General features: G+C 50.5%; 1 protein-coding gene across 9 annotated transcripts in view; it reads right to left on the reverse strand.

The window, feature by feature from the left end:
- The window catches only part of LOC142560944 (latrophilin Cirl-like), a 521,606-nt gene that overhangs the window by 92,681 nt on the left and 409,344 nt on the right, over positions 1–19,581 (reverse strand). For all 9 annotated transcript variants that reach the window (XM_075673380.1, XM_075673375.1, XM_075673374.1 and 6 more), the window contains 3 exons: positions 8,243–8,389; positions 5,503–5,609; positions 4,480–4,671 (listed from right to left, as the gene is read on the reverse strand). In XM_075673380.1, the coding sequence (XP_075529495.1) occupies positions 4,480–4,671; positions 5,503–5,609; positions 8,243–8,389 (446 nt within the window). The remainder of the gene's footprint in view (positions 1–4,479; positions 4,672–5,502; positions 5,610–8,242; positions 8,390–19,581) is intronic.

The following is a 19,581-nucleotide window of genomic DNA, read 5'->3' on the forward strand; positions in this document are numbered from 1 at the left end:
GCGGTAGGAAACACTTTTTTTTTCTTTGAAAAAAAAAAAAAGAATTAAAGCCTGGGGTTTTATTCGCGCGAACCGCGATCTTGCCACGAGGCACGCCGCAGATCGGCACTCCGGAATAGTTTTGGCTACCTGCGTCTCTTTTACGTCCACCCGAGTCTAAGTACACCAGCTTCTCTTTTGCTTTTCCCGCCCGCAGAAATGCGGATGCCGCCCACTCTATCGAACCCGCAACCTCGAGCTCTGAAGCGCTACAGCATAGGCGCTGATCTACCGCGGCGGGCAAAACTTCTTTTCTAGAGCCTCCGCGATCGAAGCGTAGCAAGGTACAAGTGATCCGCACTTAACTAAGCTTTAATAAATAAATAAATAAATAAATAAATAAATATTTCAGCGAATGGGCGACTTGTGCGACAATGCCGAGTGAGAACTCGGACTAGATGCAGATACTGCAACCGGCACTTCTCGCACTCTCAACCACTTTGAACGTCGGTCAATAACACGAATAAGCGATGAACGAAACATCGATCACTTACCAGGTGTGGCTCGTTAAGTTTAACGCAACCTTCCTTGACCTTGAAACGTAATGGCCGCCAGGAAAGGAGAAGAGAGAGGGAGAAACGAGCTTTCATGGTGCGCTGGAGATGTTAGCGTGGCTATTCGCCCGACATGCTACTCCAGGTGCTGCGCGATGACTGAGATATATATACAGTGACAAACACTTAGCACACACGCACACACACACACACACTGGAGAGATATTGACGAAGCTTGCTCACGGGTCGCGGCGCGTAACGCACCGGCGGTGCCTTGCCACGGGCCGAGAATGGGCCAAGCTCGAGTCCCGTTGAAGGTGCCGTGACGCCTTCAGACACTAGCGGCATCAGTCGCACAAGAAGATGTTGCAGGATATGACAGGCGCAGAATTGAATGAATCGGAGTCGCTTGAGTTGCAGGAATAGTAATCTGATTAACAGTTCCCTCTTACCATTAGGATTGAATTCTTTGCTTTATAATGCTTTTTCTTTTCACGGCAGAGCTGTTTAAGCTTGAGCTCTGGCCGTGCCGAACGTTAACAGAGAACTCCACTCGGCGAAGTGGCGAGGGAAAGGCTAAAAAGGCCGGAGGGAGGCTAGAAGAGGTGGGGGAGAGGGACAGCTGTGTTTGAGCGCGCGGCGCGTGCAGGCAGTAGCCGTGGGGAGGAGGCGCGTCGTGTGGGATTGCCTGTGGTGCCAGGTGATGACGTAAGCTCTGACGTGCTGGTACCTCTCCTGGAATGGAGGCGATATGTGTCCCCTGCGGCGTCACTACCGGCCCCACTGTCGAGATGGGCATACCGAAGCAGGCACTGGAGGAGAAGCCGAGCGAATGCGAAAGAGGAGGGGTGCCGCTCGTGAGTGTATGAGGTGTAAGCGCGGAGATCCTGAATATAGAGCTAATGCTGCCGAAGCTAAGCGCCGAAACATGGGTGACCATACCGAATTGCGGGCCAGACAAACACACTTGTGTGTGTGAGTGTGTGCGTGTGATAAAATTTTTAAGCTAAGATCGAGTTGAGTTTAAGCTCAGTTTAAGCTTAGGTGCGCGAAAGGAGCGCGAACAGCTCTGCTGTTTTATCCGTCTTCGCGACGCTAAGTCCGTGACACTGGCTCAAATTCTTCATCCCAAGTAACCTACTGTGATATCGTGTGGGGCTGCACGACAGCTATGACATCGACGTGCTTTTCTTTATTGCGAAGGAAAGCCGCCCGTACAAACTCTTCATTCGACCCGCACACTCATCCATCTTCTCATTTTTTTTATTTTTGCACAATAGATTTAAAGTCGATAAAATCGTTCCATAATACAATTTTGCTAAAGCATCTTTTAACGGGAAGGAATAAAGTGACGTCAACTTTCTCGAGTACGCGTCAAAGAGAATCTTGGCACTTTCCAAGAACAAGCTACGTGAATCGAATGCTGCGCCATGCCTTACCATCATAGCATTACTATGTCCATTAATAATTATATCTCTTATGTTTCAATTTTATGTCCAAACTTGTTGTTCATACTATTATTTGATCTATTGCTATATATTTGAAGCTACAATTGCACAGTGACGTAATTATTGATTTATTTCTACCGATGTTCAACATAAGCGAAAAGTGCCTGATGTTTCTTTTTACGCATTTTTCTTGTTTTTTTTTTTTTAACTTGTAAGAAACGCGTGTTTGCCGTATTGTATATCGGTGTTTGCTGTTGTACAAAAATATGTATATTGTTTTAGTGGGTTATGTGCTGAGTACTTATGTGCACGTTCATGCATTGTATGTATGCACATTTTGGCACTTGCTGCCAAAAGACCGGCAGGCTGACACAGGCCTAAGCCGAATTTGCGTTTTCTTTTTTTTTTTTGTGTGTGTGTGTGTGTGTGTGTGTGTGTCTGACCCTGCCATCTGTAGTATGTATGAATGCAAAACAAAACGCAAACGCGCCCCGACACGTAGCGCTTCCACGGGTTGTGTAAGTCCGACCGCGGACCGCAAGAACGGACGAAAGCGCCAAAGCAAGCGATTCGCTCTAAAAGACCGCACGCCTCAAGGGACGTGAAGCGCTGCAGGAGTGTCGGTGAACGGATACCCGAACGCGTTCACGTACGCGCGTACCGAGGTAAAGAGCGCGCCGCGAAGGGTTGATTGCAACGTGGCCTGCATTCGTCGGGCGCCGTAGTTTATTCGGTAGATAGTTGGGCTGCCTGACGCGAGAGAGAAGAGCGGCGGCCGAGACAAGACGGGCGTCCAGTTCGCTACCCTACGCAAGGAGAGAGCAGAGATGCGCAGAATAATGGCACCCAGATTGCCCTGCCGATTCCCATGCGACAAACACAGCGGCTCCACACGATCCACGCGGTTTCACTCCAGGGGTCGGGCGTGGCCCGATCACGCACTCGACGAAGCACGCGAAGGATACACGCGTCAGGCACCGCAGGGAGTCGATCCCACAAATGGCGCAGATGATAAGACGCACGGTCGGCCCGCCACGGCAGCGCTCGGCCTACCTGCACACGGGAGGCAAAGGAAGCAGCGAAGGAAGATCGCGGCCAAGAAATCTAATTTAGGCCGAGCCGAAACTCGAGACGTCCCTCTGGGAGAAACAGAGCGTTTATACGCACGTCATACACCGCCGGCTACGGCTACTACTTCGACCGCCGCCGGCGATGGAGCAAAATCGATGGACCGGGGTCAAAACCGATCGCTCGGTTTCTCCCGCTCAATTGTGGGACGGCAGTCCGTTTAAAGGACGACGGATCCAGAGAGATCCGCTCGAATGTCCGACGTTATACGCTGACGTCGAGAACGATACACGCGTTGTGTCGAGTGGCCGCGCAACCTAACCGCCTGTGGAAAACGCACCTCAGGTTACTTCTGCGCATGTCACGGGGACCGATGTTCTTTTTCGCTCAAGAACGAGCGCGCATAATGTTGTGTGGCGAGCAGTGTTTAGAAAGAAAGCGTCGGCAGCTAGGCTAGTTCGTTGTGGATAGCACTAAAAAACATCGTTCCACCGCAGAAATAAGCGCGGTCGAGCAGAGAGCGAGGACACGAACGTCGGAACGTAGTATTTGGAAAAAATGCCTTCAGAAAAATATGACCTGTCGCATGGACTTCCTCCCTTCCTAAGCACAATTAGGGAAAATTAGGCTCCTGCTTTTTGAGGCACAGGGTTTTCGAAGCAGAACCTCCTATTTATTACCGGAAGGTGCGCCATTTCGATGGAAATCGGAGCTCAAAATGAGAGAGGCCCCGTTTTTATAGCTTAAGACCCGGAAATTCTGCGGCATCTCGACAAGTGCGCATTTTCGCTTGAGCACTTCTGAAGTCAACGTGACCGTGCGTCTCCAACGACGTTCCTATAACCTGTTCGCAAAGCAAATTCCCTGTTCGCAAAGCAAATTCTTTAGCCAACCGCGGTGATGCAGATTCGCGCAGGTGGTCGGCGTATACGGCAACCTGCGCTTGCGGACAAAAAGCTATGTGCATTCCACGCACGTTTCTATGCAAGCACGTAGGCACGTTCGTTTTTATTTTTTTTTCTTTTACTGATATTAAAATGAAATGTCACACTCTGGCTAGCGATTCCCTTGCCCATTTTCGTGCTCTGAAACTGCGCTCCACAAAATTGGAGCCCTTCATGCGAGTCTTTGAGCTCGGCCACGATGCGTCGACATGCAGGTGACACGTTGAGCGCGTGCTCTTCGCGAGAGGCGGTGTTGCTCGATGTGCCTCTGGCACACAGGCGCATGTGCGGTGAGGCACCGAGTGTCAACCGGACTGAATGCGGGACCAATACTTGTCCTGTAGGAACGAACGAAGGACTCGAGATTAAATCGGTAAAACTGCGGCCGGTCGGCCACCACGTTTCTCTCTCTCTCCCTCATCGGCGCGGTGCAAGGACGCGTATAGAGCGCGCGCCTTGTCAGAGGCGTGCACGAGCCCGGCGTACCTGCAGCAGTTCCTTGACGACCTGGAAGCGGCGTCGCTCGTCCGGGAAGTCGTCCAGCCGTCGCGTCATCCTCGCCAGCAGCCTCTGGATGACGCCCGCCGTCTGAGCGATGTCGCCACCCAACAGCGTCTTGGTGCGCGTGATCACCTCCAGCTCCACGGCCAGGCTCACCACGGAGTCGTCGTCCTCGGCCTGTGAGCACGCAGGCAGTGTGTCTCGCTCCTCTATGCAAATAACCCGTGTACGTAACATCTACGCTTGCACGCTTTGGCTGTACGCCTCTACAAGAAGAACAGCGCCAAAAGAAAAAGGGAAGCGGAAGGAAGAGACAGAGCAACACCGGAACGCTCTTCTCGTTTTGTTTCCCTGTAAATCCCTTTTTCTTCCTACGATTCTTCCTTTACCATTTCTTTCTCTCTTTACCCTGCTTTCTTTTTCTTTCTCTCTCTCTCTCTCTTTGCTGCAGTATTCCGCGCCTGCGCACGCCTCTTCGCTGCAGCGTTCCGTCCAAGGCACACTCAAGCACTCGCACTTGTCCCTGCAAGGACACGTATCCGCACGATTCTTTCATCAGGAAACACGGCGTTCGCCCTCGTTACGGCGCTGCGTCAATATTTCACACTGCCCTTAGGCATTAAGTGCCATTCGCATTTCGGAATAGCTTGTACCCCGTAGAGTGCATAAATGCTGCAAGAGATAGCAAGATCCATGTGATGAAATTAAAGATAATTGTAGGCACGACATTTATTGCTATAGCATTTAATTAGCCGATTTACGATAGCTTCGCTTCCAAGAGATTTGGCGTGCGTTTCATCTGAATATTCTTTTTTTTTTCTCTCTCTCTCTCTCTCCGCTCGTTTTATCGTGCTCGCGACGCGATCTCAAATCTGCGCGGCTATAGTTCCTCGCGCGATGCCGCCCCTCGCGAGGCGCTCGCACGGAAAGCAGGACCCGGCACGCTCCGCTTCTCTCCTCCACAGCGAGCCCTTCACAACCGGCGAGAGGAACAAGTGGGCCACGCACCCTCGACTTGAGGTTCTCCATCCAGGCGGAGTAGCAGGCACTCAGGTTCGGAGTGTCGTGCTCCCAGTACGGGGGGCTGCCGGGCAGGCACCGCCACCTAGCGTGACCTGGAACAGAAGTGCGCCACTGTGAGGAGGCATCCGCTCAGAAGAGAGGGAGAGCGAGCGGGAGTCTCGCGTCGAGATTAGGCGACAGGCGTGATTAGGCGCAAGCCGAATCTAGGCAAGGGCGATCCCTGCGCGGAGCTCGAGGCCACGCGAAGGGAAACGGACTCGGCAGGTGCCAAAAAAGTGCCAGGTGCCAATTCGCTAATGCGCCGAGCTCGGCGCAGTCAACGTGTTTGCTACGAGGGATTCCTAAAGACGCAACACAGCTGCGCAGGCGTGCCCCGACGATAAGGGAGCCGCGTTTGGACAACGCCGGCTGCCACGTAAGCTTACCGAACCGTGACGTCATTGGATAATGGGGACTCGGTTCGAGGCGCTGCCGGAGGAGACACGCCGTGCGGACGAGGAAAACCGAACGGCGCCGCCGCAGGTGCCGCCGAAGATAAGGCGCCGAAAATCTGGGCCACTAATTCCCCTCTAAAGTGACGAAAATGGCGGCCCCGTATCGGCCAGTGGTTAAGGGGCCGGTAACCGGACGGCGCGAGCTGAAGCCGGCCTCTGGGGAGCTTTAGCTCCGGCAAACGGACCGGCCGAACGAAACAAAAACCCGCCACCGCGACGCCCGCTATCACGCGGTGGGAGAGTGTGCAGCGGAGTTTAGAAACGACCGTGCGAGCCCGAAATGCACTCGATTTTATCTGAGGCGAGACGAGCAGGGACAGAACGGGAGATGAAAAAAAGACGCGAAGGAGGCGATAGAAGCAAAGAAAAAAAAAAAAAGAACGCGGTGTAGTTTTGGCGTTATGGAAAGAAGGAACCTCCCCCCCCCCCCGAAAAAAAAGAAAGAAGGGACAGACAAGGAGCTACTCAACTGAGAGGTGCACGAAATGTGCGGCCAACGGGCAGAAGACGCCGAAGCAAGACAGCAGCAAGGCGCCCTCCGAGGTCAATCGGACGCGACAGGTCAGTTCACTCTGCGGCGCTTTAGGGCGGCCTCCAATCTGCCGAGAACGTGCCCCACGGCCGACGCATTTATCACCATCCCTCGTTTGAAAAGCGCTCGCCTTATCTTAAAAGCTAATAAGCTTTCGCGGGCAAAGTGAAAGAAAAAGGGGATTATAGTTATTCTACGCGAGCGCCCAGTCCGAGCCCATCGCCCCGCTTGATTGGAGGATTTCTTGACGCGCGCGACTGCGCCGGGCGGGCATTGCGCCCCCCGCCCGTTCTCTCGGTGCCTTCGAGAAGGTTCGCACGATCCTTTTTCTTTTCTTTAAATCAGCCGTTGCGCGCCACTAATTAACGACAAGTGTTCTTCAAAGAACAGATGTGCAACGTTCGACAAGCTGACGGCGGATGAGCTGATACCGCTCGGACTATATTTTAGAAAAGAAGTGCTGCAAAAGCCCCCCTTCGCCCCCCCCCCCTAAGAAAAAGAATAGCGCAGTAAAAAGAAACCATCTATGCACTTTCTTTTAGTGAGCTTATTTTTCATGAAAGCACTAAGAGATCAAGCGAATACTGCTCCGAGAACTAGCCGCAGTGAAATTATTACTAGTTCTGCGTAAGTTCGCAAGATATACAACAAAAGGATAAGAAATGCTAGCACGAAATAAAACTGGTACCGTGGCACCATGCCAAGGGGCGCTAAATAAAGCAGAAGCAGGTTCCCACAGCCAAGGCCACAGACACTCTTTCACTACTTGCGTGCCTCGCGTACAGTAAACGCCACGCTTAAACCGAACACGCGTTGGGCGCCTGTACACTTGTCCTTCGGAAGGTAACCGAGATTTCTGTTTTGTGGTAGTCGTCAATTAGCTCTTCGATCCTTCGCAAAAAGATTCGATGTTTGCTTCGTACGGATTCCGTTTGTGAAAGGCTGGACCCTACAGATGTGTGTATTCACCATTCGGGTTAAGCACCTCCGACGGCGGCTCTCCCTATAGCTCCTTTTCGGTGCAATAAACACTGCCAATACCCTGGTGTATCGATAACTAACTGACTAACTAACTAACTAACTAACTAACTAACTAACTAACTAACTAACTAACTAACTAACTAACTAACTAACTAACTAAATAAATAAATAAAATATTATTACATTATTGGGAACAGCTAGAAATAAAGACATTTGGTGCCGATAGGCTAAATAGTCACCGGTCCAATATAAACAATTATTGGCAATTTTGTAGAAACTGCTGCTAGTAAAATAAAGCACAAAAATTTGCTTCACACATAATAAGAAAGTAGAAAAGTGATATTTGTACAGCTGGAACAACCGCACAATAATCGAATGAACTCATCAATTCGCCATTGTCATTCATCAAAGAACAGACACGAATTCTGCGTACGCGGAATCTTCGCGTACGTGGAAAAATACTAATTCCCCCGCCAAGAAGAAACAAAAGGCATAAGTGGTGAAGGAAACACAGCTGTTTCCGCAGTAATGAAGCCACCAAACAGCGCAGTCGCTTATTGGCTGTTCCGTTTCCCCGCGCGCGCTTTTCGACGAAGCTGCTGCGACTGTTCGCTGCCGACAGCCAGGCCAGTGCGGGCAGCCAGGCAAGCAAGGTCGCGTCTGCTGTACGCAGGCGCGCAAGATGGCCGAAGACGGCACGGCAGGCGGGCGTGCTCACCTATGGCGCCACCGGGGCACCGCTGGACGGCCGTGTCGCCGGCGCGCGTCCAGTTCCAGAAGCTGCTCCTGGACTGCATGGGCGGACAGAAGCCCCGGTGCAGGTGGGACGGCACGCCGCTCGCCCTGTCCGGGTCCTGGAACCTCCCTGCGAGACGGGACAGACGCCCGGCATCAGCTGTGTCGCCCGGCAGCGGTGGTGGTTTCGCAGCAGGGTTGAGCCGGGCCTGCTTGGCCGCTCACTGGCGCGTCTCTGACGCTATTGGTGCGGGTGTTTCGCGAAGTCCATGCAGTGTGCCTGCTTCGCAGTCAACAGTTGCCAACTGGAGCTCCGTTTCGAACGCTGCTAGTGGCGACATTCAACTACGCACAAGCAACGACTGGAATCACCTTCCTGCCACTTGTCGCTGTAATTACTGACGCGAAATGCGAAGGTTGTGGGTTCGGTTCCCACAAGCGGCAAGTTGTTTTTTCATCCACTTTTATTTCCATTAATTTATCGTTTTTTTATTTCGTTTATTAAGCACAAGTAATTTCCCCTATGTTGTCCTTGGTGTCAGTGTTTCTTGGCTTCTTATGATATGACTAATAAAAATGAGGCCCCTTGGTTAACCCCCTTTCTTCTCGTTAATTACTGACGCTGTCGCTTTCAAGAAGGTCACGCCGGAAAAATTCTGTGTACGCAAAGAAATATTACTGATAACCACTCCACAGCGTAACGCCTGCGGGTCCATATGGTATTTCCTAAAATAAATAAATAAATAAATAACAAGTAAGGTTACCGGCAAGCCACCCTCTTCAGCTGCAAGTTCACTCATTCGAAACGACGCGTCACTTGAAATGCGTGTGATATTCCGATCGTATTGCGCGCTGTGTGAGCCGAGTGACAGCGGCGCGTTCAGGATGGCAGGTTCGCAGTTTGCTCACAGTGTGAAACCTGAGGAATGCGCACCCTACTCGTCCGTGTCGGCGCAGGAGAGCCGCAACGTAAAGCTCTTCCAAACTTTTCTATTTCGGCAATCAGCCCTCCACGACTGGTCAAGCATTATTCCGGGCCATTCTTCCATTCCCCCTTCGGTTGAGTATCAGGCGACACCAGGAAAACCGCGTTGACTCCTCATCTGATATGAAGTCTTTACAGTGATTATGCAAGCTTCGACTGAACAAAAGAATGATAATGGTTTCAGATTTTACGCTTTTTTTCGCCACGAGCCCCTCTTAAGAGGAAGCTTTAGCTCGGGCCCAACTCCGACGTGGCCTATTCAAATACATGTGAAACGCAAAAACGTTTTTCCGAGATAATCCCTGGACCGATTTTAATGAAATTTGATGCATTTGACAGAGAAAGTTACAATCTAGTGACTGTTGGAAGTGGAATTTCGATTTAGAGCCTCAATTTTGGTACAGGAATATTAAACATTTCGCAAGTTCAAAAAAGAAAAAGACGTCCGAAGTTCATAAATTAATAGCTCCGCATCAAGAATAGATATCGCGGTTCTGTAAACGGCATCCATGAGATCATTTAAAGCGGACAAATTCGATATGTCAATTTATATCATATGTGAATTTGTTACGTTGTGTGCAAGGGTTCTGCAAAAGCAGTAGTTCCATACTACAGATATTTTTCAGATTCATGTGTAACATATCAATTTTGTCCGCTTTAGATGAACTATCAGATGCAATTCACACAATTGTGATATCATTTTTCCTTGCTGAGTCAGAGAGTTGTAAACTTGATTGCGTCGTTTTCTGAAAATTTCCTATTTTGGCAATCTTTAATAAAAAATTTACGGCCTAATTAAAGAATTTGAAACCAGAAATCACTAGATTTTCAGTTTTTCCTTTAAATACAACAAATTTCGTCAAGTTTGGTGGAATGGTTGCCGAGAAAACGAATTCTCCTTTTACATGTATCCAGATAGGAGCACCCGAGCTAAAGCTTCCCCGTAAAGGCTCGAAGGCAAATTTTGGTTGTACGCTGGAAGTTGCTACGTGTCCTCTAGGGAGCGTACTGCCACAAAAATTTCTGAAGTCAGCTCCATTAATAGCCAAGGTAGAAATATTTCAGTGCCACGAACCCATCATTTCAGCAGGCGGGCTCCACTGCATAGCGAGACTCCCTGACTCCACTCGCCGAGTCCAGCGTTCGTTCCTTCCCCGCGTTCTCCCATGCCGGACCTCGTGGATCGCGTGACACACACGTGACGGGCGCCACCGTCACTTCTCTTTCTCCTCGCCTTTTCTTTTTTTTTTTCGGCGATGTGCATTTTTGCTGGCGGCGTTGCGCGCAAGCTCTTATCGTTTCGCGCAGCGCACGATTTTGCGCGCTGTTCACAAGGACACATGACCAGCGGTATAATTCAGTGTTACACGAATACTGAGGCAGAAAAAGCGGATCGCAGAGCATGATCACGCACTGGAACACGGTAGAAAATGACATAGTTTCGGTACCTGCGCACGTGACCGCACGACCGTGGGAACAAGCAGAGGAAGCGGAAGTACATCTCTACTGCTCCGGTGCGAAGCAAAAAAAAAGAGCACGGAGACATTCCGTTTGTGTGTTTTATTACTTTTCTAAACTTTTAATTCGTCTATTCAAGCAACAGATCTCACAAACAACAGATGGCGCCTTGAATCATTCTCGAAGTCACGTGTCACCACGAGCGACGTCACACTACGGACCCGAGTACATAGGTGCAGGCACACGAGTACGTCATCCTCTGGCTTGGAGCGCGGCGGCCACGAGGAGAAGGAAAAGCGGCGTTCGATTTGAAATTTCAGATCCTTCCGCGGCGCGTAGCGACGTAATACTTTGCAGACACGATCGTTATCGCGCAATGTATGCTCTGCGCTTGTCACCTCAAAACGGCCAGACCTGGTGGCCAGACCCTTTAAGACCCTTTAAGACCTTTTTAAACGGCCAGACCCTTTAAGAGTGGAACGCGATGGCATTCAAAGATCCTCGACTGCTGCCCGGGCAACTGCAGCGTACGCAACCGCAATGTTTACCGGCCGACGCTGGAGGCTAACGCACTATGCACGAAGACGAGCGTCCTGCCTCGTGCGCGTGCCGATCCCAACGGTAGCGCACAGCCGCGCGCAAGAAAAGCGCCATTTACGAGTTTCTGTTATTGTTTCGCACTCCTAATAATTCAGTCTGAGAAGATTTAACATAATGAAATCGATGTATTACGCACTGTTTTACTCCAAACTATGTTATGGAAATTTAGTATGGGGAACAACAACACATGGTAATTACGATAAATTACTGGTATTACAAAAACGAGTACTACGCTGCTACGAACGTTATAAAGGGAACCCACGGGATCTCAGAACACCACCTTTATCTTTAAAAGATGATATGTTAAGAGCTGACCAAATATTTTATTACAAACTACCACAGTTTGTGCATCATGAAAAATTATACATAAATACCAACATTGACAAATAATCTTACTACTTTAGAGAACAAAAGCGACGCATGCCAATAACACGGACTAACTATGGAAAACAAGCCATGATATATCAAATAACATGGCTTCTTAATAAACTGGAAAGAGATTTGGACTTCGAAGTAAGTCGGAACCTCTTTAAGAAACAGCTAAAGAAAGTATTATTAATCAATGCATCCACTTTTACTTTATCCAATTAAACAAAAATTTCCTTGTACTTTAGGTATTTTCTTTATATTGTCTACAACACACATTGTTAAGTTGATCATAACACTGTGCATACGAAGCTCTCGAAGTTATATTGTAAGGAAGCGCACACATTTTCAAGAGGGAATTGTGAACATAAAATTCTTTTGTTGTTGTTGTTGTTGCATAAATGAGAATTGACACATGCTGCGAACTTTTTTTACTATGTATGTGTTATGTTTATGTGTAACCGGTACAGAGGCCTTTGTCAGATATTGCCATGCCTTTAGCTTATGTACCTTTCTTGAAGAAACACATTCAAGAAAAATAATGAATCTGAATCTGAATCTAAAAGTCATGCGCTGTTGGTTTTCCTGTTTCAGGACATTTGTTTGTGGACTGTCATTTTGAAAATTCCGAGGAATGACTTTGTCAAGAATGCACGACAAGGCATGAGCAACATGAGTGATAGAATGGTGTGGCAATATAGCCTGCACATAGCGCATGTCACACAGCAAGGCATGGAATATGCATACGCCTAAATATATACGGCAATTTTCGCTCACGGAGAACTACGCCGACGCCGACACCGGATTTTATGCGACACGGGGCCCTTAACGCTATCGCGTTAAAACCTGTCAAGGTATAGGCAGTGCTATTCGCTATGACAGTAACCAAAAGTGGCCTTGTATGAACGAGGAGGGCGTTTCGTGGTCAAACAACGCTGCGGGTCACCGCCCGATGGTTATACGTCGGCGGCTATGCAAGTTACACGTCAGGAGCTTGGAATAGAAACGGATTGGATATAGTTTTACGTTATAGGGGTCCAAGAAGGGATGTCGCACTTAGAGGACGATTCATGAAGCGGGAATTCTGGCACGCACTTGAAAATGGTACGCAGCTATTGCAGCGGGTTCCTCCGTTAACTCGGAGTCAAGTTACTTCTTCGTTACGCATGACAACACCGCCTATCGCTGGCAAAAAATCGACCGGCAGAAGTTGTTCCGACAGACACTTGTGCGTCTGTCGCAGCGACACGAATGCGGACAATTTTCGCTGTTCGAAGTCGAAGGGCGCGTGCATGAAGCTAAGCATGAAGCCAAGTTCAAGAAAAGCAACTCCGTCGTACAAGTTGCGCGGCGACTGTGGCCATATGTACATGGGGAAACACTCTACGGCGCCGATGAGGGCAGCTCGCGCAAGCTATCGACATTCCCCGAGTTACGACGGGAAATAAAACAGCTACAAAGCTCAGCGTATATAGGGTACTTTATTCCCGCTTTCGCACACTGGTTCACGCCCCCTCTGAAAGTAATTACTGGGCCGTGTACAATAAATTTGTCGGGTAAAAGCGGAGGCAACGAGATATAACGACACCCAACCGATGCAACGCTCACGACCTCGTCGGCCATCTGCTGTTCCAGCATTTGCTCGAGGCACTTTCGCAGCTATGGAGTCGCGATTGGTCGGGCCGTCTCGAGAGGCACGGACCCGTTTTTTTAATAGACGGCGCCTGTTCCGCGTTTTGGAATGAGCATTTCGATACTGACTTCTTTTAGAGCGCGCCGCAGTTACACGAATTAACTGAGCCATTCTAGGCGAGAGCAGGCGTTCGTATAGAGGTACAATTAATCAGTGCTAACGGTGCCAGGGAAAAGCAGCGAGTACTTGGAGCGGATTAGCTTCGCACGCGACATGGCATGTTCATCCAAACGCCGCACGAAGAGGCACCGTGAGTTGGCGACCGAGTGCTTGTTAGTGTAATTAGTGCCCGCGAGGTATATTATGCATTGTATTGCTGCGCTAAAGAGTAGTGCCCCACTCACCCGTAAGAACCGATTGCGCTTACTCGAGATTTTTGACGAATAAACCTGCTTTATTCATTTAAACCGACATCTCAAGGTGGCCGTGACACTCGGTGTAGAAAAAACAATGGCAATCTGACTCAACAGCTACATTTTGTCGAGATACCACCCATTGGTCATAGGAATCAAAGTTCTATTCGAGGAGCACGCTTCTTCGAAACTGTCGCCGCTCTGCGCGCGTTGCGCATTCGCCGCATTTGCGAATGACGCAATCGCAAACCGCCTGCTGCACCGGCAGCGAGGGCGCCGCTCCTCGATCGAGCCAGGTTCCGTCGCGATAAGGATCCCGTCATATACATGAAGAGAATTATACGTGTAATCATATAAATCAAAGAGGACCCACACGGCGCATACGCGCAGTGCATGCAGCGAGTCCTTTTCTTCCCGCAAGCGACGCATGCAAACGAGGGTGGGCCGAAATAACGACGGCCCGAGGGTTAAGCGCCAGCAGTCACGCGACCAGAATGCCACGCACGGGCACAAACTGGCGGCCGTTAGGGGGGGGGGGGGGGCTGTTTGTTGGTTTGCTTCCCGCGGGACGCGGTTCCGACGCCGGCCGCCGCAGCCGGGCAGGAGGCCACGCGGCAGCGCGCCAACGAGGCTCGTCGGCGCACAGGTGACGCGCGCCCTATAATGGCTCGGCCGCCGCGCACATAGCTCGTCGTCGACGGTGGTCCGAGCTCATCAGCGCTGATCGCCAATTAAAGCCAATTACCGGAGGGGGGCAGCAGCGATGGGTGCGCGCGCGAGGAGGGTGCGAGCAAGGCGGAGGACAGGCGCCACGGGGGAGTGTCGCGCCGGACGTGCGTTTCTCCCAAGGCTGACTCGGCGCGTCCGGCAGTTAGGGCTCCCTCGAGTGGAGGGGGCCACCGCTGCGCACCGTTGTGCTAGTTGTGCGCGGCATGCAGCGAGAGGACGGGGCTGTTGGAGAGGCGCGCCGCCGGAGAAGAGCCGATGGCTACCGGTAGGGAGGATGGCGGCCGCGAGCACAGCAACCGCTGCTGCGTGCCTCCCTCGCAGCCGCGGCGAGGTCCATGCGAGCCGGCGGGGGCAGCAATGGTTTCTCGCGCGGCCAGAGGACGCAGCCCAAGCGCCTGGACCAGCGGCGCACGTGCTGGGCACAGCCGGCGACGACATATCGTGCGCTTAATGTCGGCAAGCTGGAGGAACGAGTCGCAACCGCCAGTCGAAAACGACCCGAAACGATCTCGGCAGAAAAGTCCAGAAACTGTGCCAGTGTTCGCCCTCGAGATTCGCGCGCTACCAACTGGCCCAAACACCCACCGTTTCGCTGCTAAGCAACCTTTACACGCGCCGCGTCGCATCGGAATGCGTCCGCCGCGTGGATGACGTCCGATCTAGCTTTTTCAGCAGTGCATCGTATTACAGAGGCGCACGGTAGCGTGTGTGGGTATCCCTCGTTTCTTTCTTGGCGGGGAGGGTAATGCCGAAGGCGCCCAGACGCCCGAGGGGGCGACGGACGAACGGGAGGGACGCCTGCGGGCCTCGGGACCCACGAGCGGCGCGCACAGCTCGGCGTGGGCGCGCAGTTTGAAAGCGACGAGGAGAGGGAGAGAGGCAGGCGGCCAGTCAGGCGAGTCGGCGGCCAGCTGCGCCAGTATGGAAATGATCTCGCCAGCTGCACCGCTGCCTGAATTACCGCTGCCCTCTGCCGAACGTTGTCTCGCTCCCGGCGCCTCTCTCTGGGCGCGCGAATGTGAGCCGGCGACAACCAACTCGCTCGCACGCGCTAAATGAAAAGGAGGAGAGGAGGAGCGCGTTCTCGGAGAAGTCCAGGCATTCGTTCTTCACCACCGGCCGTTCGAGACGCCGCTGACAAGCTCGAGCCGACGCCACGGATTCGTAGGACCTGCCGACAAATACCTGTGTGCACTTTGCTGTGTGCACGAGCGGGCTACTCTAATGAACGCAAACATTTGAATAAAGAAAATTTTTCAACATTTTAGGTAAAAGTAAAGCGCTCGGCCACGACGAAACATAGCGCAGACCAGCGCGGATAAACAAGATCGAGTGTCACGTAATGAGCATAGCTCTGCCAACGGTGAGAACTAGGGCAAATATAGTAGCAATTACGTAGAACGCTAATATCGGCAATGCACCATTTTCAACTGCAGTGCAATAGAGACGCAACGCAAGAAGGGGCACACACGCGATCGCTGCACTTTGAACTGAACACTCGCAGCTGAAATGTAGCCCTCTCTCATGCTCCGTATTCTCTTGCGCCACAGTACGAAATGATCAACCTGTAGCAACTTACACAATTTGTAGCCTTTTGTTTTTATTTACTTTTTGCACCAGTGAAAAGATAGCAAATATTCGATAATACGAAGAAAGAAAGAATCATTCTGTTTCAGAGGCAGAGGCTCCTTGTCCGTCAACTCAGCCTCGCGCTGGCGGCGTGCGATCTTCCTGGCCAACTCGGGTGGCACGAGGACCGTTCCCGAAAGGCCCCTGCCCCTTGTCGTGCAACAAGACGAATGCTTCTTCGACTGCGAAGGTTGCCCTTAAAGTACAGTGGAAACCTTAAGCCTTGCACTGCCATCTAGGTTGGGGGCATTTCTTACACTCTGAAACGCGCTTCACGTTGCCCACATGCAGAAACCTTGGTGTCCAAATTTCAAATTCTGCACGTGAGAGTGTAGAAACGTGACGCACCACAGACTTGCTGCTGACGGGAAAAAAGGGGACGACAGCGGTCTCGCGCTGTGCGCGTGGCTGCAGAATAAACTAAGCGATGAGCAGACGAAGAGGAGCAAACCGAGGCTGCGTGTAGACAAGGAGAAGGAAAGATGACACACCAAAAAAGGCAACTGCCAGAGGCTTCAGCCGGTGCTTAAAAACGGCTCGAAGCAAGGAAAAATGTACATAAACAACAGCACCACGGTAAAATGCCGCTGCTTAAGTGCGAAGGAGTGCGCATCGGGCCAGATGAGATGCTCGTAGCCGCCCTTACGAAACCTCTTCCACACCGCAGGTGAAAACTTTTACGAAAGGCAGAGCCAACCAGCGGAGCGCACGAAACGGAAGGAGCCGCTCGTTAGCGCTTGTTCTCTCATAAATTCCTTAATTTTTTATGGCTTCGAGACAGTGCGCGACAGCAAATATGACGACGCGACGCGCGAGGTACGGCTTCAGAGTGGGGACGCCAGAACCACGGCGAGGCCCCGTCGCACTTTTCAGGTTGCCCGCCCCGCTGGTTGAAGACCACACGCGGAAAGGCCATACATCAAAGCTCAGGGTCCTCTGACAGATGGCGCCAGCAACGGCGAACAGCTGTCGCAGGTTCGAGAAGTTTCCTATTTTCGCTCTTCGCCCGTTAATTTGGAGCACGAGTGGCACGCAGAGAGCGCCGAAGGAAACCCCGGGGTAATGTTCCCCCTTCGAAAGAGGATACGAACGCTGCCTGCCGTGTCCACCGTGCGAAGGGTATATTCGGTCGGAACGTAGAATACCAAAGTTTGAACAATCAATGATGAAACGGGATATTCGATAGGGATTGCATCCTGAATGTCAAACAGAGCTCATTCTCGTGTGGGGCCCCGTTTCACTCAACGATGGTGGTAGCAATGCATACGACCCCCGTTTAGTTTGTTTCACGTGCATGCAAGACATCATTCCTTGGCACACGCGGGGAATATACTTGAGCTCATTCGGCACCCGTCGTTAGTATATATATATATATATATATATATATATATATATATATATATATATATATATATATATATATATATATATATATATATATATATATATATATATATATGCATGCATGTTGCGAACTGGGTCGGCATCATGCCACGACGCTCCTTTCGTTCGGTTCCTTCAGAGCAACACTTTCATTTGGCCCCGTCTTTCTCGGCGGTCCACCGCCCATGCAAAGAGGGCACCGATGCGGGGCGCGCTCGGCGCTGAACTGTGCGACAGACGCACGTGCCGTGAGCGATGTTCGCACGCGCCGTATACACACGCCCGGTCGCTTCTACCGCTACAGCTGCGCCGGGCTCTGTTCTCCAAACAATTATGTCCCGAAACGTGGAATGCTACCCAAACATATCCACACCACGCCTTCAGGCACACCGTTCGTTTAATGCACCGCATGGCTTTCTGCAAGCGCTGGGCTATTCGCTTACGTTCGTAGTCGTGCTCTCTGCCCGTTCATTTATCCCCATCTCGACACCTTGCGGACGCTGTGATGGCAAGGTGTAAGCGTAGCGCCACTCGGGCCAACGCGTCCAACCGCAAAGAGAAAAATAATTGGAATGAAATCACTGCACTTGTATCACTTGTCTCTTGGCTATACAAAACCTGTGCGCAGCGCTTTCTATTGAGCGTATTCCTCTTGCTCTTCTAGCTAGAGAACTAATTTATTTCAGTTACGAGTGCACGCAGTCCGTGGTGGAAGGACTGCGTGCACTCCTTTGTGCTCGTTCTATCACTGTGCACGGAAATGACACCCAGGCGGGAGTATAATGCTTGTCATCTAGCGACCCCCGGTATGGAGTTTATTATTCTCCGCACGACCGAAGTACAATTTTTACTCCGTGCGTTATATTTCTTACTCCGTGCGAGCGGAATTTTTGCGTGGAACCATGGGAGTTTCTTTTCTGTCCTTTTCTTTCATTTTTTTTTTTTACTTTGCACTGGATGGAGTTTTTTGCGGTGCAACGGGAATATAAAAAGAGGTGTCGCGTCAGTTTGCGTGAAAATTTTTATATGCTCAAATTTCGAAATATACACACAAGACCGCGTCTAATTCAACGAATCAATTCAATGAAAGCACATAAATCATGACAAACATGAACATTTGAGAAACGCCCAATGCAGAACTTTGAAAGACATGCAACATACGTATACGCGACACACAAGAAGCAACGCTGCCAGTATATATATATATATATATATATATATATATATATATATATATATATATATATATATATATAATCACGATACTGTGTGCCTCGAAACCGCCTAGCGAGCAGCTGTACTGTGCTCAGGATTACGACTCACACGCTCGGTCATACGAGACCTGCCTCTCTGAAATTCACAGAAGACCTTAGTCAACACAAAAGTGCTCATTCAGAATAGTGAGAAAAGAAGTTAATGGCGTAATTTTTCAATATTAGCATTCTGTAAGTGCTGAAGCGACTTCGCGCAATGCCGGCGTTCGCGGCCAAAAAGTAGTGCGTTAGTTACAGTAAGGAAGAAAGATGCAAGCGCGTGTGCTTCATGCCGAAATTAACTTTGTGCAAAATAGTGGTAGCGTAGCAAGAATTTATTACGTCCGAGCATTGACCCGCCGCAGCCGACGCAACACCGAAAAGTGCGTAGTCATATATTTTATGGACTGCACTACTTCCTCACTGTCCAAGGAATCTCTCTTGGTTGTGAAAAGGAGCCACATCGATGATCTGTCCAGCGAGTCCTCACACTCTGAGCCAGCAGGCGTGCTTCTAAATCGGTGCCGGGGATATAGAGCATAATGTTAATGCAATATCGGAAGGAACGACCTGACCAAAACCGAAATACGCGATAACCATTCGATTCAGATCGCTCAGTAAGAAGCTTCATTTACAGTACCCATACTTATGTCCTACCGTTTTCCTTGGGCCAGGATATTCGCACACAGATACATACAAATAGCTCAATGGCAACACAGCACCGCAACGAACTTGGGGTACGCCATTCATGCGCGACTCGCACGAACGTCGTCGCTCGAACAGCCGTTGCTGTTGGCATTGCTACGCGGTCCTTTCGAACATTACACCAGGCGTTATCAGCATGTAGCCACAAGGACATAAAATTCGCATTGC

The sequence above is a fragment of the Dermacentor variabilis genome, chromosome 10, assembly GCF_050947875.1.
Source record: "Dermacentor variabilis isolate Ectoservices chromosome 10, ASM5094787v1, whole genome shotgun sequence".
NCBI lineage: Eukaryota > Metazoa > Arthropoda > Arachnida > Ixodida > Ixodidae > Dermacentor > Dermacentor variabilis.